General features: G+C 38.3%; 1 protein-coding gene across 1 annotated transcript in view; it reads right to left on the bottom strand.

Annotated features, from left to right (window-relative positions):
• The window catches only part of MAP3K2 (mitogen-activated protein kinase kinase kinase 2), a gene marked incomplete at its 3' end in the record, with an annotated part of 42045 nt that extends 40189 nt beyond the window's left edge, over positions 1-1856 (bottom strand). Inside the window, exon 1 of the mRNA XM_080689081.1 lies at positions 1743-1856. Within this exon, the coding sequence (XP_080545207.1) occupies positions 1743-1835 (93 nt within the window). The 5' untranslated portion in view covers positions 1836-1856. The remainder of the gene's footprint in view (positions 1-1742) is intronic.
• Between the last annotated feature and the right edge of the window lie 16743 nt (positions 1857-18599).

The following is an 18599-nucleotide window of genomic DNA, read 5'->3' as shown; positions in this document are numbered from 1 at the left end:
CCCAGACTATTTTATATTTTCTTTGGAAACAGGGTCTCACTAAGTTGCTGAGTGCCTCACTAAGTAGCTGAGGCTGGCTTCAAACTTGAGCAATCCTCCTGTCTCAGCCTCCTAAGTGCTGGGATTAAAAGCGTGCTCCACCATGCTTGGCTAAAATTGTCCAATTTAGCCAGGCGTGGTGGTACACACTTGTAATAACCATTCTTGGGAGGTTAAGACAAGAGGATTAGATTCAAACCCAGCCTCCCCAACTGAGCAAGGCTCTTAGCAACTTAATGAGACCTGTTTTCAAATAAGAAATAAAATCCGAGCCAGATGTGGTGGCATACCCTCGTAATCTCAGTACTTGGAGGCTGAGACAAGAGGATGGAGGTTCGTAGCCAGCCTCAGCTACTTAGTAAGGCCCTCCACAATTTGGTGAGACCCTGTTTCCAAATAAAGAATAAAAAACAGGGCTGGGGTATAGCTTGGAGGTAGAATGACCCTGGGTTCAATCCCCAGTGCTGAAAAAAAAGTAAAAAAGAACACAAGACTGTGATACTGTAACCAAAACAGTGAATCTTGTAACTGACACAAGTGACTAGCAAGTGGGTGACATACACATAGAGGATCCTAGGCAGGAGGGAGCACAACAGCACAAGATGTCATCATGCTGATCAGAAGAATATGCAATCAAAACTCAGGAACTGTACTTCTGAAATTTCCCATGTAACATATTTGGATCTCAGTTGGCCATGGGTAACTCAAACTGTATAAAGTAAAAGCGTGAATAAGAGGAAGCTACTGCCTTTCCACTTTTTGTGTGTGTATGTGTGGTACTGGGAATTGAACCCAGGGGCCTTCTACCTCTGGGCTACACTCCCAGATCTATTTTATTTTTACTTGAAGCAGGGGTCTCACTAAGTTGCTGGGGCTGGCTTCAAACCTGTGATCCTCCTGTCTCAGCCTCTTCCCAAGTACTGGGATTACAAGTGTGTGCCAGCATGCCCAGCCCTATTTCTACTTTTTTTTTTTTTTTTGGTGGTACTGGGGTTCCTGGAAGCCCTTCTACCTCCGGGCTACACTCCCAGACCTATTTTTTTATACTTTTTTATTTAGAAACAGGGTCTCTTAAGCCAGCACATGCGGCTGGCTTCGAACCTGCGCGATCCTCCTGTCTCCGCCTCCCAAGCGCGGGGATTACAAGCGTGCGCCACCACGCCTGGCCTATTTCTACTTTTAAAACTGAGTGTCACAAATTAATTACACTTATAAGAATCAAAATAACCCTCCACAGGCATGGTGGCATACGTTTGCAATCCCAGTACTTGGGAGGCTGAGACAGGAGGATTCAGATTCAAGGCCAGTCTCAACAACCTAGCAAGACCCAGTTTCAAAATAAAAATAAAATAGGGTTCGGGGTATGTCTGGAAAGTGGAATGCCCCTGGGTTCAATTCCAGTACGCCCCCCCCCCACAAAAAAAGAATGTAACATGTTAAAAAAAAATAGTCCTCTATAAGGATTATAAAATAAAGTAATTCATACAGAACAAAATATACTTATTAAAATATCATCAAGAGCTGGGCATGGTGGTACAAGCCCAGCTAAGGCAAGCTAAGACAGGAGGATCACAGGCCAAGGACAGCCTCAGGAAGTAGTGAGACTCTTGTCAACCTCACAAGACCCGGTTTCCAAATCAGATATAAAATCAGGCTGGGGGTGTAACTCAAGGGTAGAATATATATATCTTTGACACAAATACCTGTTTTTTTGGTGATGAAGATTTTGCTTTTCTCGTTTCCTGTAAGGATAATGCTGGTCGACTGGCCTTATGAAGAACAGCCAGATCTTGCATGATTGAGTTCAAAGCTTGCTGATCATCTAGGCATTTTTTTAAAAAACAGAGAATTATAATTCTAACATATATTTATCACAGACACTAAATAAAATTTATAATGAAAGTTAACATAAAAATGCATTAGTTTAACACAAAAAAATGCATCCAGAACTTTTTTCTTTTCTTTTCTTTTTCTTTTTTTCTTTTTTTCTTTTTTTCTTTCTTTCTTTTTTTTTTTTTTTTTTGCAGTACAGGGATGGAGCCGAGGGGCATTCTACCTCCGAGCTACACCCCCAATACCCCCTTTTTTGAGGTACTGGAGATGGAAACCAGGGACATCCTGCCTCCAAGCTACACCCTCAGCCCTATTTTTTATTCTTTATTTTGAAACAGGGTCTCACTGAATTGCAAAGATCCTTACTAAGTAGCTGAGGCTGTCCTCGAACTGCGATCCTCCACTATCAGCCTCTCAAATGCTAGGATTACAAGCATGGGCCACCATGAACCCAGGACATTCTACCTCCTCAGCCCTATTTTTTATTCTTTATTTTGAAACAGGGTCTCACTGAGTTGCAAAGGGCCTCATTAAGTAGCTGAGGCTGTCTGCGAACCACAAACCTCCTGTGTCTGCCTCCCAAACACTGGGATTACAAGTACATGCCACCACACCCAGCTCATTCATTCATTTATTTATTATTTATTCATTCATTCATTCATTTGCAGGACTGAGGATTGACCCACAGGCATTCTAGCTCCAAGCTATACCTTAACCTTTTTTTTTTTTTTTTTTTTTTGGTGGTGGTACTGGGGGTAGAACCCAAGTGGCTTTCTACCTCTGGGCTATACTCCCAGACCTATTTTATATTTTATTTGGAAACAGGGTCTCACTAAGTTACTGAGAGCCTCATTAAGTAGCTGAGACTGGCTTCGAACTTGTGTGATCCTCCTGTCTCTGCCTCCCAAGCACGGGGATTACAAGCATGAGCCATCACGCCCGGCTCAGCCCTATTTCTTATTCTTTATTTGGGAACAGAGTCTCATCAAGTTGTGGCGGGCCTCACTAAGCTAAGGCTGGTCATTAACCTGCAATCCTCCTGTTTCAGTCTCCCAAGTACTAGAATTATGAGGGTGCACCACCACACCTGGCTCTATTTTTTGTTTTGAAATAGGATCTCGCTAGGTTGCTGAGAAACTGGCTATATTTCCTAGGGTTGTCCTCTAACCTGAGATCCTCCTGTCTCACCTCAAAAAACTGGATTACTAGTATGCACCACCACATCCATCTTATTCTGATTCTTATAATGATATATTATCTTAGGGTATGAGTCAAAATCCTTGTTAAAATGCTAAAATTCTTTGCTATGACTCTTAAAACATGAAGACATCTTGAAATTTTAATAAAAACAGGTGGGAAGAAACAACTTATATCAGGATCACCTTTAGCATTTACATTCAAAACGCATTCTTCATTATATATTCTCTTGCCATGTTTAACAGTCAGAAACAAAGAAAAGCTTCACCTGAAGAGACTGGCCTACTTTGGAAGGGTTCTCTCAAGCTTCATCCTAAGATCTGATAAGATTACCAATGGTGACAACTTAAAAGGTAAGTAACACCCTAAGCAAAATTCATTCCTTACAGAGTACTGAGTCTAAAAAACGAGGGGAAGAATCTAGAACCATGAACTTTTAGTATCTTCCAAACACAGAGAAAATTTCTTTTTGAAATTATGTTTCAGTCATGTCATTTATGAACTCTTTGGAAGACTTTGGGAACAACTTAGTTGATTTAATTAGTAAATCAATGTCAACTAATGATTGTGTGTGGGAGGTACCAAGGATTGAAATCAGGGCATTCTATCTCTGAGCCAGATCCCCCAGCCCTATTTTATTTCTTATTTGGAAACAGGGTCTCACTAGGTTGATGAGAGTCTCACTACTTGCTGAGGCTGTCCTCGAACCTACAATTCTCCTGTCACAGCCTCCCAAATACTGGGATTACAGGCGTGTGCCACCACACCTGGCTTATTAATGATTATTAACAACTAGCAAATCAAGTGGTCAAAAAGTTTACAGTACACATATTAAAATGCAGCCATTTTGGTAAGTAATAATTCAAGCTCCTGGAGTAGAATAATTAAAATATACTATACCCTGTAAGGGAAATCATTAAAAATAATCTGATGCCAGGCATGGTAGCATGCCACTGTAATATGTGAGAGGCTAAAACAGAAGGATTGCAGGTTCCAGGCCAGCTTCAACAATTTAGCTAGATCCTGTTTTAAAATATAAATAAAAAGGGTTTGAGTTGTAGCTTGGAGGTCAAATACTCCTGGATTAATTCCTAGTACCAAAAAATATTAATAATAATCTGACAATTCAAAAGTCCCAACAGTCTTTCAAACACACATTAGAGCTAACTTCTCTAATTTACTATTCATTAATGTTAATAATATCAATATATTCTATGGTAAAATTATTTCCATATTAATTTTTTTTCTTTGGTCATGGTACTGGGGAATTGAACCTGGAGCATTCTCCTTCCAACCTAACAGGGTCTCATTAAATTGCTGAAGCTGGCCTTGAACCTGCAATACTCCTGTTTCAGCCTCCCTAGTACTGGGATTACATAATTATGTGCCACTATGCCTGGGGTGCATATTAAATTTAAAAGTAATGACTTTAACAGTTCTAGTAATAAATTCCAGGTTAAGAGAAAAATTTACAATCCTTTACAAAGTTTCCTTTGCAAAATAAAACTTAGTCATGTTAGATTGGCTAAACAGGTAAATGAGTCAATCAGATACGTGCCAGATTATGCCAATTTTTTCTTTCACTCTGAATAAGGTCAGATGATCTCAAAATCATTTGAGCCAGGCATCATGGCACACACTTGTAATCCCAGCATTCGGGAGGCTGAGACTGGAGGATGGCGGTTTGTGGACAGCCTCAGCTACTTAGTGAGGCCCTCTGCAACTCAGTGAGACCCTGTTTCAAAAATAAAGAATAAGCCGGGCGTGGTGGTGCATGCTTGTAATCCCTGTGCTTGGGAGGCGGAGACAGGAGGATCGCACTGGTTTGGAGCCAGCCTCGCTGGCTTAGGAGACCCTGTTTCCAAATAAAAAAATATAAAATAGGTCTGGGAGTGTAGCCCGGGCGTATAAGGGCTTCCAGGAACCCCAGTGCCACCAAAAATAAAATAAATTAAAGAATAAAAAATGGGGCTGGAGGTGTAGCTTGGAGGTAGAATGACCCTGGGTTCCATTCCCAGTACCACAAAAAAATAAATAAAATCATTTGATATCACCTTTTGAGTGTGTGTGTGTGTGTGTCTTTGTCTGTGTATAGTGCTAGGGATTCAACCCAGAGGCATTTTACCTCTGAGCTACTTCCCTAGATCTATTTTTTATTTGAAAACGGTGTCTCGCTAAGTTGCTGAGGCTCTCACTAACTTGCTGAGGCTGGCTTCAAACCTGTGATCCTCCTGCCTCCGCCTCCCAAGTACTGCTCAACTTGAGTGACCTTAAGAAATGTAAAATGTTCAATTCTACACTGGTGAGAATGACACTCTAATACTTTACCATATCTATGCTGCTTTAATTATTTTGTTAGAAAAAATTAGCCCTTGATTTTAGATATTAAATATACTAAGTATCACAATGGTCAAATAAATGAGTGAGCTTTAACTAAAACCACTTATCATATTTACATATACTTATTTTCTTGTTAAGCAAAAGAGAATACTATTTTCTATCACATATGTGAAAAGGGACAAGTTCATTGAATAAAAGTTCAAATCTAGCCGGGCGTGGTGACGCATGCTTGTAATCCCAGCATTCGAGAGGCTGAGGTAGGAGGATTACGGTTTGCAGACAGCCTCGGCTATTTAGTGAGGCCCTCTATAACTTAGTGAGACCCTGTTTCAAAATAAAGAATAAAAAATAGAGCAGGGAGTGTAGCTCGGAGGTAGAATGCCCCTGGAGTTCCATCCCCAGACCCGCAAAAAAAAAAAAAAGTTCAAATCTTAGGAAGATGACATACAAAACAAAGGTTCTAAGTTTGTTCTATTGCTGGCTTGAAGAATCACATGATAGTTAAGTACTCAGTAGGAAACTTACTTTCAAGAGACTGAAAAGACATGAGCTAATAAGCTCCTAAAAGATTAAGCACAGTATGAACATGCTTCAGCTTAGAATAAGCACTATTCCAACAATTCTTAGACTGTTTTGCTCTATTAAGAATCTTGGCCAGGCTTGGTGGTGCACACCTGTAATCCCAGTACTTGGGGATTCAAGACAGGAAGTGCACAGGTTCAAGGACAATCAGTAAGCAGTGAGACTCTCATCAACCTAGCAAGACCCTGTTTAAAAATAAAAGATAACTGGGCGTGGTGGCACACGCTTGTAATCCCTGCACTTGGGAGGCTGAGACAGGAGGATCACACAGGTTCGAAGCCAGCTACTTGGTGAGGCTCTCGGCAACTTAGTGAGACCCTATTTCCAAATAAAATATAAAATAGGTCTGGGAGTATAGCCCGGAGGTAAAAAGCCTCTGGGTTCCACCCCCCAGTACCACACAAAAATAAAAATAAAAGATAAAATAAGGCTAGAGGTGTAGCTCGGAGGTCTAATACGTCTAGGTTCTATCCCCAATACAGAAGAAGAAGAAGAAGAAGAAGAAGAAGAAGAAGAAGAAGAAGAAGAAGAAGGAGGAGGAGGAGGAGGAGGAGGAGGAGGAGGAGGAGGAGGAGGAGGAGGAGGAGGAACATCATCATCATCATCATCATCACTATCCTTGTGATCACAGGGCACTAGGGCAGATACAGATTGTAAGTATCATCAGGATCACGAGTTGACCCAACAGGCAGCGAAAATGTCCAGAAAAGCCCAGACTGACAAATGAGCACAAAAGAGTAGCTGTGGCTAAAAGAGAGGACATCAAATGAACACAAAACCAAAAAATATGTGGGAGATAATCATTTTTTTTAGTACTAGGGACTGAACCCAGGGGCAATATACCTCTAAGCTATAACCCTAGCCCTATTTTTTATTCTTTATTTTGAAACAGGGTCTCACTAAGTTGCAGAGAGCCTCACTAAGTAGCTTAGGCTGGTGTGAACCTGTGATCCTCCGGTCTCAGCCTCCTAAGTACTGGGATTACAAGCGTGCACCACCATGCCTGGCTGGGAAATAATTTCAAATAAATTATTTTTAAATAATGTTGAGTTAGATACTTCATATACTTATTCATTAATATTTGAAAGAAAATAATTATGAGAGAACATTATCAAAAATTTAAATATCTGTGATTCCCACTGTGTGTGTGTGTGTGTGTGTGTGTGTGTGTGTGTGTGTGTGTGTGTGTGTGTGTGGTTACTGAGGATTGAACCCAAGGGCATTCTACTTCCAAGATAAACCACAAGCCCTTTTTATTTTCTTGTTCTGAAACTGGGTCTTGCTAAGGTTTCTGGAAGTCTCACTATTTTGCTGAGGTTATCCTTGAACCTACAATTCTCCTGTCTTGGCCTACCAAGTACTGGGGATGCCCAGCACACAATGCTCAGTCACAGCTTTCTGTGATTACCCTTATGTATGTGTTAAGCAATTATTATTCTTTGCCTTGTTGCTGGAGTACAATATTAATTGAGAAAGAGAATGTCAATCAAACTGAGCAAACTGAGGTTAAGAGCAAAAAAATGAAAAGCAGAGAGGAGTTCAGTAAAAGTACATCCAATTGGGAGATAGAGAAGAAGCTAACAGAGTGGAGTGTTTGGATTATGCAAGGGCACTGCATTAATGGCCACGAGAGAGAGAGAGGGAGAGGAACTGTAAAAGGAGAAAGGTGATGCTTTGGTCTACACAGTTGCCACAAGTGCACACACCCAAAATACACTAGATACCTCCACTAAACAACAGGGCAAGCTTAAACCCTGCTGTGTGTGTGTGTGTGTGTGTGTGTGTGTGTGTGTGTGTGTGTGTGTGTGTGTGTGTAAATATATTTGTTCATATATGCAAGTCATTAAAAAAAGTGTGACACACCGGGTGTGGTGGCGCACGCTTGTAATCCCTGTGCTTGGGAGGTGAAGACAGGAGGATCGCTCAGCTTTGAAGTCAGCCTCGCTGGCTTAAGAGACTGTTTCAAAATTTTTAAAAAAAGCATAAAATAGGTCTGGGAGTGTAGCCCGGAGGTAGAAGGGCTTCCAGGAACCCCAGTACCACCAAAAGGGAAAAAAAAAAAAGTGTGACAAAGACATGTTGGCATGCAAATCTTAGAGTTAAAATACTAGGTTTAGTCTGACTTTAAAACCTTAGTATCCAAGTGTTCAGTCTACTTTTTCCAAGTTTGGTTAGGGCAAGCCATTTGCTGCACTTCTTTCTAGTATCTCCCTCTCTAATCCCTGCCTCACAATGGAACCCTTCATACCAAGGAGAAAAGGGGAAGGGGGGGACAAAAACTGAATACCAGCAATCCATTCCTATACCTAAATCTCCCTTTAAATTAAAATTATGATACCACAAAATGTTAACAAGAGTTATAAACATATCTCTAAGCATCAGTGATTTGTTGCACTACTTGGCTATAAAATGTTATCATTTATTTCTCTATTACAATCAGACTCTAAGCAAATCATAATACAACTGAACAGTTTATTTTGAATGTCCCTACTGTGTGACATAAGATAGTAATTCCAAAACTGTAACAACACAAAAAGCATTTTAATTGAAAATCTATTAAGTAAATAAACATTTCATAAAACTGCTATATCAAAAATTTACTTATAAAAAGGTTTAACATAACACGTAATAGAGAAAATTTTTTCACCCACCCTATCCTTTAATGATAACTGAAATATGTGTTTAATTTGAACTCACCCATCATGGCAACCAGTTCAATAATTTGCAAATCAGGAAAATGATTCTCCCATCAGCATTCTTTATTGCCTTAGGTGGTAAAAAAAATATATACATTAATAATAAGAAATAGGGAGACCACCACAAAAACAATGGTATAAATAACACTAAGGAGCTATATACAATATGAATACTTTACACATTTATCAGGGGAGGTACTTTATACTTGGAACTGATTATGTAGGTACCCTTGCCTAACGCACCAAACTTCCAGACTCCCAAAAGAAAAGTATTCAACATAAATCATAGTATTTGTACAAACAGCTTAAACACAATGACCCATGGTCAGTTATCAGTAAGGGAGGCTGGAGCCCTTCTAAAAGCCAACTTCTCAACTCAATAGTCTAAATTTCTACCTAAAAAATTAGAAAAGGAAGAACAATTTAAACCCAACACAAACTGAAGAAAAGAAATAATATGGAGTTGGGTAGAAAGAAGTGAACTAAAAAACAGACATACCATAGAAATAAATCAATAAAATAAAAATCTGTTCTTTAACTAGATCAACAGTACTGACAAAATCTAAGCTAGACTAACCAAGTAAATAAGAAAGACAAAAATAATTAAATTCAAGCAGTAAGGAGGGAGTCTGCTCGCTTTGGCAGCATATATACAGAAATTGGAACAAGACAGTGAAGATTCACATGGTCCCTGCAAAGGGTGACATGCAAATTCCTAAAGCAGTCCATATTTTACCAACACAGGACCAGCCAGGGGCACCCCCTTATTTCTGTTTTACATATAAAGACTCTCAGCTTGTTGAGATTCAAGTTTAATAAAAATCATGGAAAGTGTCTCACAAAGACTCTTCATAAGTGTGAGTAGAAATTTTTTTGAGCTTATTTTAGTTACAGGTTCCATTTATTTTTTTAATGTTTAGGTAATCTTTTCCATCTTTCCCAAATCCTAATTCTGTGGATTCATTAGTGTTCTTGAACCAATGCTTTCTCATGTCTCAATTCTTTGTATATGCACTGTTTTCAGATGTATTAAACAAAAACCCTTCACAAAATAGATAAAAATAAGCAAAATAAAGAATGAGCCTATCAACCTGACAGAAATAAGAATTCTTAAGGCATTCTATGAACTGTATGTTAATATATTAGATCACCTAAGTGAAGCTAAAATTCATCCTTTGTGTGTTTGTGTGTGGTACAGAGGACTGAACCCAGGGGCATTCTACTTCCAAGCTTAACCCTCAACCCTATTTCTTATTCTTTATTTTGAAACAGGGTTTCACTAAGTTGCAGAGGGCCTCACTAAGTAGCTGAGGTTGACTGCGAACCAACCTGCAATCCTCTTGTCTCAGCCTCCCAAGTACTGAGATTACAAACAAGCATGTACTGACACGCCCAGCTCCCCAGCCATTTTAGTGTGTGTGTGTGGGGGGGGGGGGGATTAGGGACTGAACCCAGGGACAGTCTACCTTCAAGCTACACACTCAGCCCAATTATTCTGTATTCTTTATTATGAAACAGGGTCTCACTAAGTTGCAGGGAGCCTAAGTAGCCGAGGCTGGCCGTGAACCTGTGATTCTCCTTTCTCAAACTCCCAAGTACTGGGATTACAAGTATGTGCCACCATGCTGGGCTTTATTCTTTATTTTGCAATAGGGTCTTACGAAGATAAGAGCCTGGCTACTTGCTCAGGCTCCAACCTGGGATCCTCCCATCTCAGCCTGCCAAGTCCTGGGATTACAAACATGTGACACCGTGCCTGGCTCCCTTTTACTCTTTCTTTTCTTTTCTTTCTTTCTTTCTTTCTTTCTTTCTTTCTTTCTTTCCTTTCTTTCTTTTTTTTTTTTCTTTTTGGTCCTGGGGATTGAACCCAGGACCATTCTATGCATTCTATGTCTGAGCTACACCCCTATCCCTATTTTACTTTTATTTTGAAAGAGTGTCTAAATACTTGCTGAGGATATCCTCAAATGTGTGATCGTCCTGTTTCAGCCTCCAAGTACTAGGATTACAAGTGTGCGCCACCACATCTGGCTTTCCATTCCTTATTTCTCACTCCAGTAAACTTTTTTCATAATACTAAATGTCACTCCAGTTAACTTTTTGGGGAAATAGCTAATGTGAGAAATTTTCCTACTATACATATTCTTTGTGACACCAAGTGGCTGATGAGGTTTCCCATTCAAATTGTTCAAAGTTTTTTACTAAAAAATACAAAATTTGACTAATCTCAGAATAAAGTACTATGAAAACGAAAAGTTAGCCACGTGTGGTAACACCTGTAATCATGGTACTTGGGAGACCAAGACAGGAGGATCACAGGTTCAAGGACAGCCTCAGCAATGTATCAAGACTATTAGCAACCTAGTGAGACCTTGCTTAAAAAAATTTTTTTAATAAATAAAAAGGGCTGAGGTATGTGAAGCTCAGAGATAGAATCCCCCTGGGTTGAATACCCTGTACCACAATTAAAAAAGAAATGTTTGCCAACTACATAAATCAGCAGTATTACTTTACTACTTTTAGGAAAAACAATCAAAATTCACCAAGCTACAACAGCTAAGTCAAAGAAACATAAATGTAACCAAAATGAATCAAGGTTTCATTTCTATAAAAGAGTTATTATGGTACATTTAACAATATCCTGAGGCTAAAATGGGCAAAACCATAAAAAGATACAAACTAAGTGGGTGACAAAAAGAAAATACAAGGTAAATGACATCAGTAAATGAAAGATCTTACCTATAACATCATCTATAGTCTAACTTGGTTGACTATGCTCCAACTGTCTGAGGATAAATTATTCTACTGCATGCCACATTTTCTATATACCATACTTTCAATTCATCCCCAGTACCTACTCTGTCAGCATGGCCCTCTCCTTATAACATAAGCTTTGACTGCTTTTATCCTTGAAGCTTGAACCTAGCTGGCCCACACTCACCCAACACATAAACATATAATAAACACATGTGTGCACAGGGAAACCTCTGGAATTAAACACTATACTCCTCTGGGGAAGGATCTGAGAAAGAGGTTTGCTTTCTGAATATTTACATATATATATATATATATATATATATATATATATATATATATATATATTCAGAAAGAATTATTGATATAGCGGTACTTAAGCTTATGAATATTTAGGTAATCTATGAAAAAATGATAGGTTTGATACATGCTCAAAAGATTTATCTCAGCTGGGCATGGTGGCACACACTTGTAATCCCAGCATTTGGGAGGCTAAGACATGAGGATCGCAGTTCGTGGGCAGCCTCAGCTATTTAGTGATGAGGACCTTTGCAACTCAGTGAGACCCTGTTTCAAAATAAAGAATAAAAAATAAGCTGGGAGTGTAGCTCGGAAATAGAATGCTCCTGGATTCCAGCCCCAATACCGGAAAAAAAAAAAAAAGATTTATCTCAGGTAAGGGCCAAATTGGTTATAATGAAGAGCCTGAAATACTCAAGAGAGTCAGGGAAATAATGCATATTTTTATTTTATTTTATTTAGAGGAACCAGGGGTTGAACTAAGAGGGTACACTAGCAAGAAACTACATCCCCAGTCTTTTTTGTTTCTTTTTTTCTGTGTGTGTGTGCGTGTGTGTGTCTGTGTGTGTGTGTGTGTGTGTGTGTGTGTTTATGGACTGGAGATTAAACCCAGGGGTGCTGTAACTCTAGGCTACTCCTCAAGCACTATTTTATTTTGAAGTGGCCTAGAATTTATAATCCTCCTGTCTCCGCCTCCCAAGTCCTAGCTTTAGAGGCATAGGACACTGCACCTGACTTTTTTTTTCTTAGTACTAGGAGTTGAACCCATAGGCATTCAACCTCCAAGTTATACCCCCAGTCTAATTTTCTTTCTTATTTGGAAACAGGGTCTCACTAAGTTGTGGAAGGTCTTGCTAAATTGCAGAGGCTAGCTTCGAACCTGCGATCATCCGATTTCCGCCTCCCAAGTACTGGGATTACAGATAGGTGCCACCATGCCTGGCTAACCTGACTTCTATTAAAAAAAATATCTTTTTGTCGGGCATGGTGGCTCACTCTTGTAATCCCCATGCTTGGGAGGCGGAGACAGGAGAATCGCGCAGGTTCAAAGCCAGCCACGCTGGCTTAAGAGACCCTGTTTCCAAATAAGTATAAAAATAGGTCTGGGAGTGTAGCCCGGAGTAGAAGGGTTTCCAGGAACCCCAGTACCACAAAAAAAAATATATATATATATATATATATATATATTTTTTTTTTTAAATATATATATATTTTTCAGTGCTGGGAATTGAATCAGGGCTAGGCCTATACTCTACCACTGAGCTTACATTCCCAGTCCTTATATCTTCTATCTTCTCTAAACACCTCCTGAATGTTGTTCAAGATTTAATCACACCTCAAGTCTAGAACAGTACATATTCCAAAACCAAACAAGACTTACAACTTTTTTTTTTTTTTTTTTTTGCAGGTCTGGGGATGGAACCCAGAGGCATCTGACCTCTGAGCTACACCCCTACCCTATTTTTTTATTCTTTATTTTGAAACTGGGTCTCACTAAGTTGCAGAGGGCCTCACTAAGTAGCTGAGGCTGTTCGCGAACCACGATACTCCGGTCTCAGCCTCCCGAATGCTGGGATTACAAGCGTGAACCACCACACCCAGCTACTCTTTTTTTTTCTGATCAACTTCAATCTGTTTTATGTTACTGATGGTAGCCAAATGAATTAGAGAATATTTCAAACCTGTAGAAAATGACAGGACATTTTTCTACCTACTTTTTCTTTTTTCTTTTCTCTTCTCTCTTTCTTTTTTTTTTTTTTTTTTTTTGGTGTGTGTGTGTGGTACCAGGGGGGTGGAACCCATGGGCTTTTCTACCTCTGGGCTATACTCCCAGACCTATTTTATACTTTATTTGGAAACAGGATCTCACTGAGTTGCTGAGAGCCTCACTAAGTAGCTGAGGCTGGCTTCTAACCTATGTGATCCTCCTGTCTCAGTCTCCCAAGTGCTGGGATTACAAGTGTGCACCACCATGCCCAGCTCTCTACCTACTTTTTAATGAATAACTTACATAACTTTCATACATTTTACATAACAACCAAACAAATTAAGACATAGATGTTACCACCTCCCAAGAAAAATTCTCTGAATGCCTTCCCAGTCAATTCACCCTTTCCCTGATGGGTAGCCATTACCTTGACATTTATTACCACAGACTAGATTTGCCTATTTTCAGATGCCATTACCTTGACATTTATTACCACAGACTAGACTTGCCTATTTTCAGACATATCCTCTGTATTTACTGTCACTCAATTTTATTATATCTCAAATTCTTTTACTTTGTTTGTATCTGTATTTTGTTCATTTTCACTCATGTATAATAGTTCATTCTGTTAATATACATTATTAGCCAGGTGTGATGGCACACACTTGTAATCCCAGTACTAGGGAGGCTGAGACAGGAGGATCACAGATTTGAGACCATCCTCAGCTACTTAGTGAGGCTCTCAGCAACTTTGTGAGAAAGACCCTGTTTCAAAATTAAAGAATAAAAAATAGGGCTTAGAGTATAGCTCAGAGATAGAATGCCCCTGGGTTCAATCCTGATTACTACAAAAAAAAAAAATATATATATATATATATATATACACACACACACACACACACATATATATACACATACATACATACATACACACACATACACACACTATATATACTATATATAACCACTATATATATACCATATATATATATATATATATATATATATATATATAAAATCAATTTACCCCTTTCACTACCAATGAAAATAAAACTATAGTTTTGGATATTACAAATAAAGCTATTATTAATTTCCCTATCTGCCTTTTGGCAAACATAAATACAAATTTCTGTCATCTATTATTTTTTTTATTTTTTATTTTTTTGGTGGTACTGGGGGTGGAAACCAAAGGCTTTCTACCTCCGGGCTATAATTCCCAGACCTTTTTTATATGTTATTTGGAAACAGGGTCTCACTAAGTTGCTGAGAGCCTCACTAAGCAGCTGAGGCTGGCTTCGAACCCATGCGATCCTCCTGTCTCAGCCTCCCAAGTGCGGGGATTACAAGCATGCACCACCACGCCCGGCTCACATTTCTGTCATTTATACACTCAGACATTGCTAAGTCTCCATGGCATACATATTTTAAAATTTTGGAGAGAAAAGCCAACATACTTTTTTCAAAGTAGGTATATCAATTTATTTATTCCCAGCAGCAGTATAAAAGTTCTAGTTTATGGTGGTGTACCCTTGTAATCCCAGTACTTGAGAGGCTGAGGCTGGAGGATCACAGGTTTAATGACAGCCTCAGCAAATAGTGAGATTCTCATCAACCTAATGAGACCCTATTTCAAAATAAAAATTAAATAGGGAGGGGAGTGTAGCTCAGAAGTAGAATATCCCTGGGTTCAATCCCCAGTACCACAAATAAATAAATAAATAAATAAATAAATAAATAAATAAATAAATAAAATGTTTTTTTGTTAATGTTTTTTCATTTCTCATAGCTGTTGTTGTTAGTGGTGGTAGTAGTGCTGGGGATGGAATTCCTCCAAGCGATACCCCCTGGCCCTTATTATTTTTTATTTTGAAATAGAGTCTCACTGAGTTCCTGAAGGTGGCCAAACCTCCAGTCTCAGCCTCCCAAGTACTGGGATTACAGATGTGTGCCGTCTCACCTGGCTTGTTTTATGTGGCAAATCAAATTTGTTATTTTACATTTTCTTTAGGAAGCAAAAGATGGTCAATGGACATTTTAGAGAAATAAAGAAACTTGGGTTCAGCAGCAGGTGTCTGTGGCCCTATGCCATTACAAACTCATTTCTGTTTATGAAATGAAGATAGAAGAGATATATCACAGCTATCTTTAAGTACTAACCAAGTTCATACACACACACAAACACACACAGCTGGCACTGAGATCCTTAATAAATGTTATTTCCATCTCTTCCTCCAAATAGCTCAAGGTTAAAGGCAAATTAACTCTAAATGGCAAATTCTGAATTTTCTCCTTTTTTAGATATTACACAGAAACAATATATTTATAATTTGTAACAGATTCCTTTCTTACTCATCCACATTTTCTCTTTCAGTGGATCATGTTCTCTACAATAATAAAGAAAAAAGCAGTGGTTAAGAGCTTGGAATTGGAGCCAAACTGCTTGGCTCTGAAATCTTCATCTGGCGCTTACCAAGTATGTGACCTAGGCAAATGACTTTATATCTCTTTGCCTAGTTTCCTAACCTGTAATATAGACATTTATAGAATAACACCATCTCAGATAGATTGCTATGGGAATTAAACAAGTTAATGCTTTTCAAGTGCTTAGGAGAGTCTTTGGAATATATTATTAAACAAATTTTGTTAAACAAAATTCAGTTGATATACTTGTTACATTTGACTGCATCCTCAAAAAGAGCATGCTTAACATTAGAAAGCATGCAGCCAGCCTGCCATGGCGGAGCACCTTGTAATCCCAGCACCTGGGAGGCTGAGACAGGAGGACCTCACTCAGAACTTAGTAAGGCCTTCTGCAACTCAGTGAAACCCTGCTTCATTAGGGAGGTGGAGCCCAGAGGATAGTGGTTCATGGACAGTTCAGCTTTAGCCAGGCCCTTTGCAACTCAGTGAGACCCTGTTTCAAAAATTAAAAAAAACAGGCCGGGCATGGTGGCGCACTGTTGTAATCCCAGCATTTGGGAGGCTGAGACAGGAAGATCCAGGTACAAGGACAGCCTCAGCTACTTAGTGAGACCCTTTGCAACTCAGTGAGACCCTGTATCAAAATAAAGACTAAAATATAGGGCTTGGGGTGTAGCTCAGTTAGAATGCTTCTGGGTTCCATCCCCAGTACCGCAAAAAAATAAAAAATAAAAAATAAAAAATAAAAAATAAAAAAAACGCTTGGTATCAGACAAATGAAACTGTTATGTGAGATTATCATTGTTAATTTTGGATAAATTGCTATAATACTAGATGTCAACCACTAAGCTAAGCATGGGAAGGAGGGATGGGGAGGGAACGGGGTGGGGATCGGGTAGGGGCTAATTGGACGATGTGTGCATGTATGTCTACAAAAGTATTTTTTTATCCCATTATGATGTGTGAATACAGTGCACCAATAAAAAAATAAATTAAAAAAATAAAATAAAATAAACAAAAAACAAAGGGCCAAGTGACATTCAGAGGCAAACCAATTAGAATCACTCCAGACTTCCCAAACCAAGTCATGAGAGCCAGAAGGGCTTGGAGTAACATATTCCAAACTCTGAAAGAAAACAACTTCCAGCCAAAAATTTCCTACCCAGCAAAACTTTCTATCAAATTAGATGGGGAAATAAGAAGCTTCCATGACAAACAGAAACTGAAGGAATTTATATCTTCAAAACCAGCACTAGAGAAAATACTCAAAGAGATTAACTACAAAGAAGAAATAGGTAACACACACCATAACCAGAGAAACAAGAGTTTCCATCCAACAGACAACTAAGACTGGTTATCTGTGGAGATTCATTATTTATGTTAGTCTTTTACCTATCTCTAAATGGTATTGTTTGCCTTTATTGTTGTTAATTTTTAGGATTTCTAGTTGGAATATTAATATACCTTCAGATATAGCATTTGGAAATATTTTATCCCATTCTATTAGTAACTGTTAACTCTGTTTACATTGTCTTTGGATATACAATTTTTTTTTATTTTTTAGGGAGTTTGTATACTCTTCTGTTGCCTGTGCCATTGAAATCATATCCAAGAAATCACTGCCAATTTCAATGTTGTGAGGTTTTATGACCCATATTTTTCCTAAAAGTTTATAGTCTTAAGATTTATATTTAGGTCTTTTATCTATTTTGAGTTAATATTTGTATATGGGATTAGGTAAGGGTCCAACTTTATTCTTTTCCATGTAATTATTATGTTTCAACAATATTTAGTTAAAAGATTATTATTTCCACCACCAAATGTTCGTGGAAACCTTGTCAAAAATAACTTGACAATATAGGGAAGAATTTAGCTCTAGGCTTTTATTTAACTCCAATGGTTTATATGTCTGCCTTTAGAATAGTACTACACTGTTTCAATTATTGTAGCTTTATATGGTTTGAAATCAGAAAATATACATCTTCTAGCTTTGTTCTTTTTCAAGATCGTTTTGGGTATCTAGAGTCCATATTCCATATTAGGATAGAGTTTTTTTTCTGAAAAATAAATATATAAATATATGATAGTTTCACCTAAAAAAAATAGAAAAAAAAATTCTCTGGTAAGAAAGAAAGTAAAAAGAAATATTGAAATGTTATCTTTAAGTCATCAAAAGCTTGGTATCAGACAAATGAAACTGTTATGTGAGATTATCATTTTTAATTTTGGATAAATTGCTATAATACTAGATGTCAACCACTAAGCCAAGCATGGGAGGGAGGGATGGGGAGAGAATGGGGTGGGGATCGGGTGGGGGCTGACTGGGCGATGTGTGCATGTATGTCTATAAAAGTTTGTATCCCACTATGATGTATGAATACAGTGCACCAATAAAAAAAAATTTAAAAAAAGCAGAAAAGAAAAGCACTTCTTATATATACCAAAAAAAAAAAAAGAAAAAAAAAAGAAAGAAAGAATAAAAAATTAGGTCTAGGGGTGTCACTCAGAGCAGCATACTGCCTCTGGTTCCATCCCCAGTACCGCAAAACATAAAATAAGTTATTGAAGAAACTGTTTCTAATTGATCTCACTGCCATTCTAAATACTTTCCAACCCATTTCTAGATAGATCTCCCACTTAGCCAATTTGGAATTTATGTATTATTTGATCAAATTGAGGCTTTTGTTTATTTACTTCCTGTTCTCATCAGACTAGGCTGACATGTAGGT

Source organism: Muscardinus avellanarius, assembly GCF_963383645.1.
Source record: "Muscardinus avellanarius genome assembly, chromosome: 2".
Lineage (NCBI taxonomy): Eukaryota > Metazoa > Chordata > Mammalia > Rodentia > Gliridae > Muscardinus > Muscardinus avellanarius.
The sequence above is the reverse complement of the archived record's forward strand: the minus strand, read 5'-3'. Positions and strand labels throughout refer to the sequence as shown.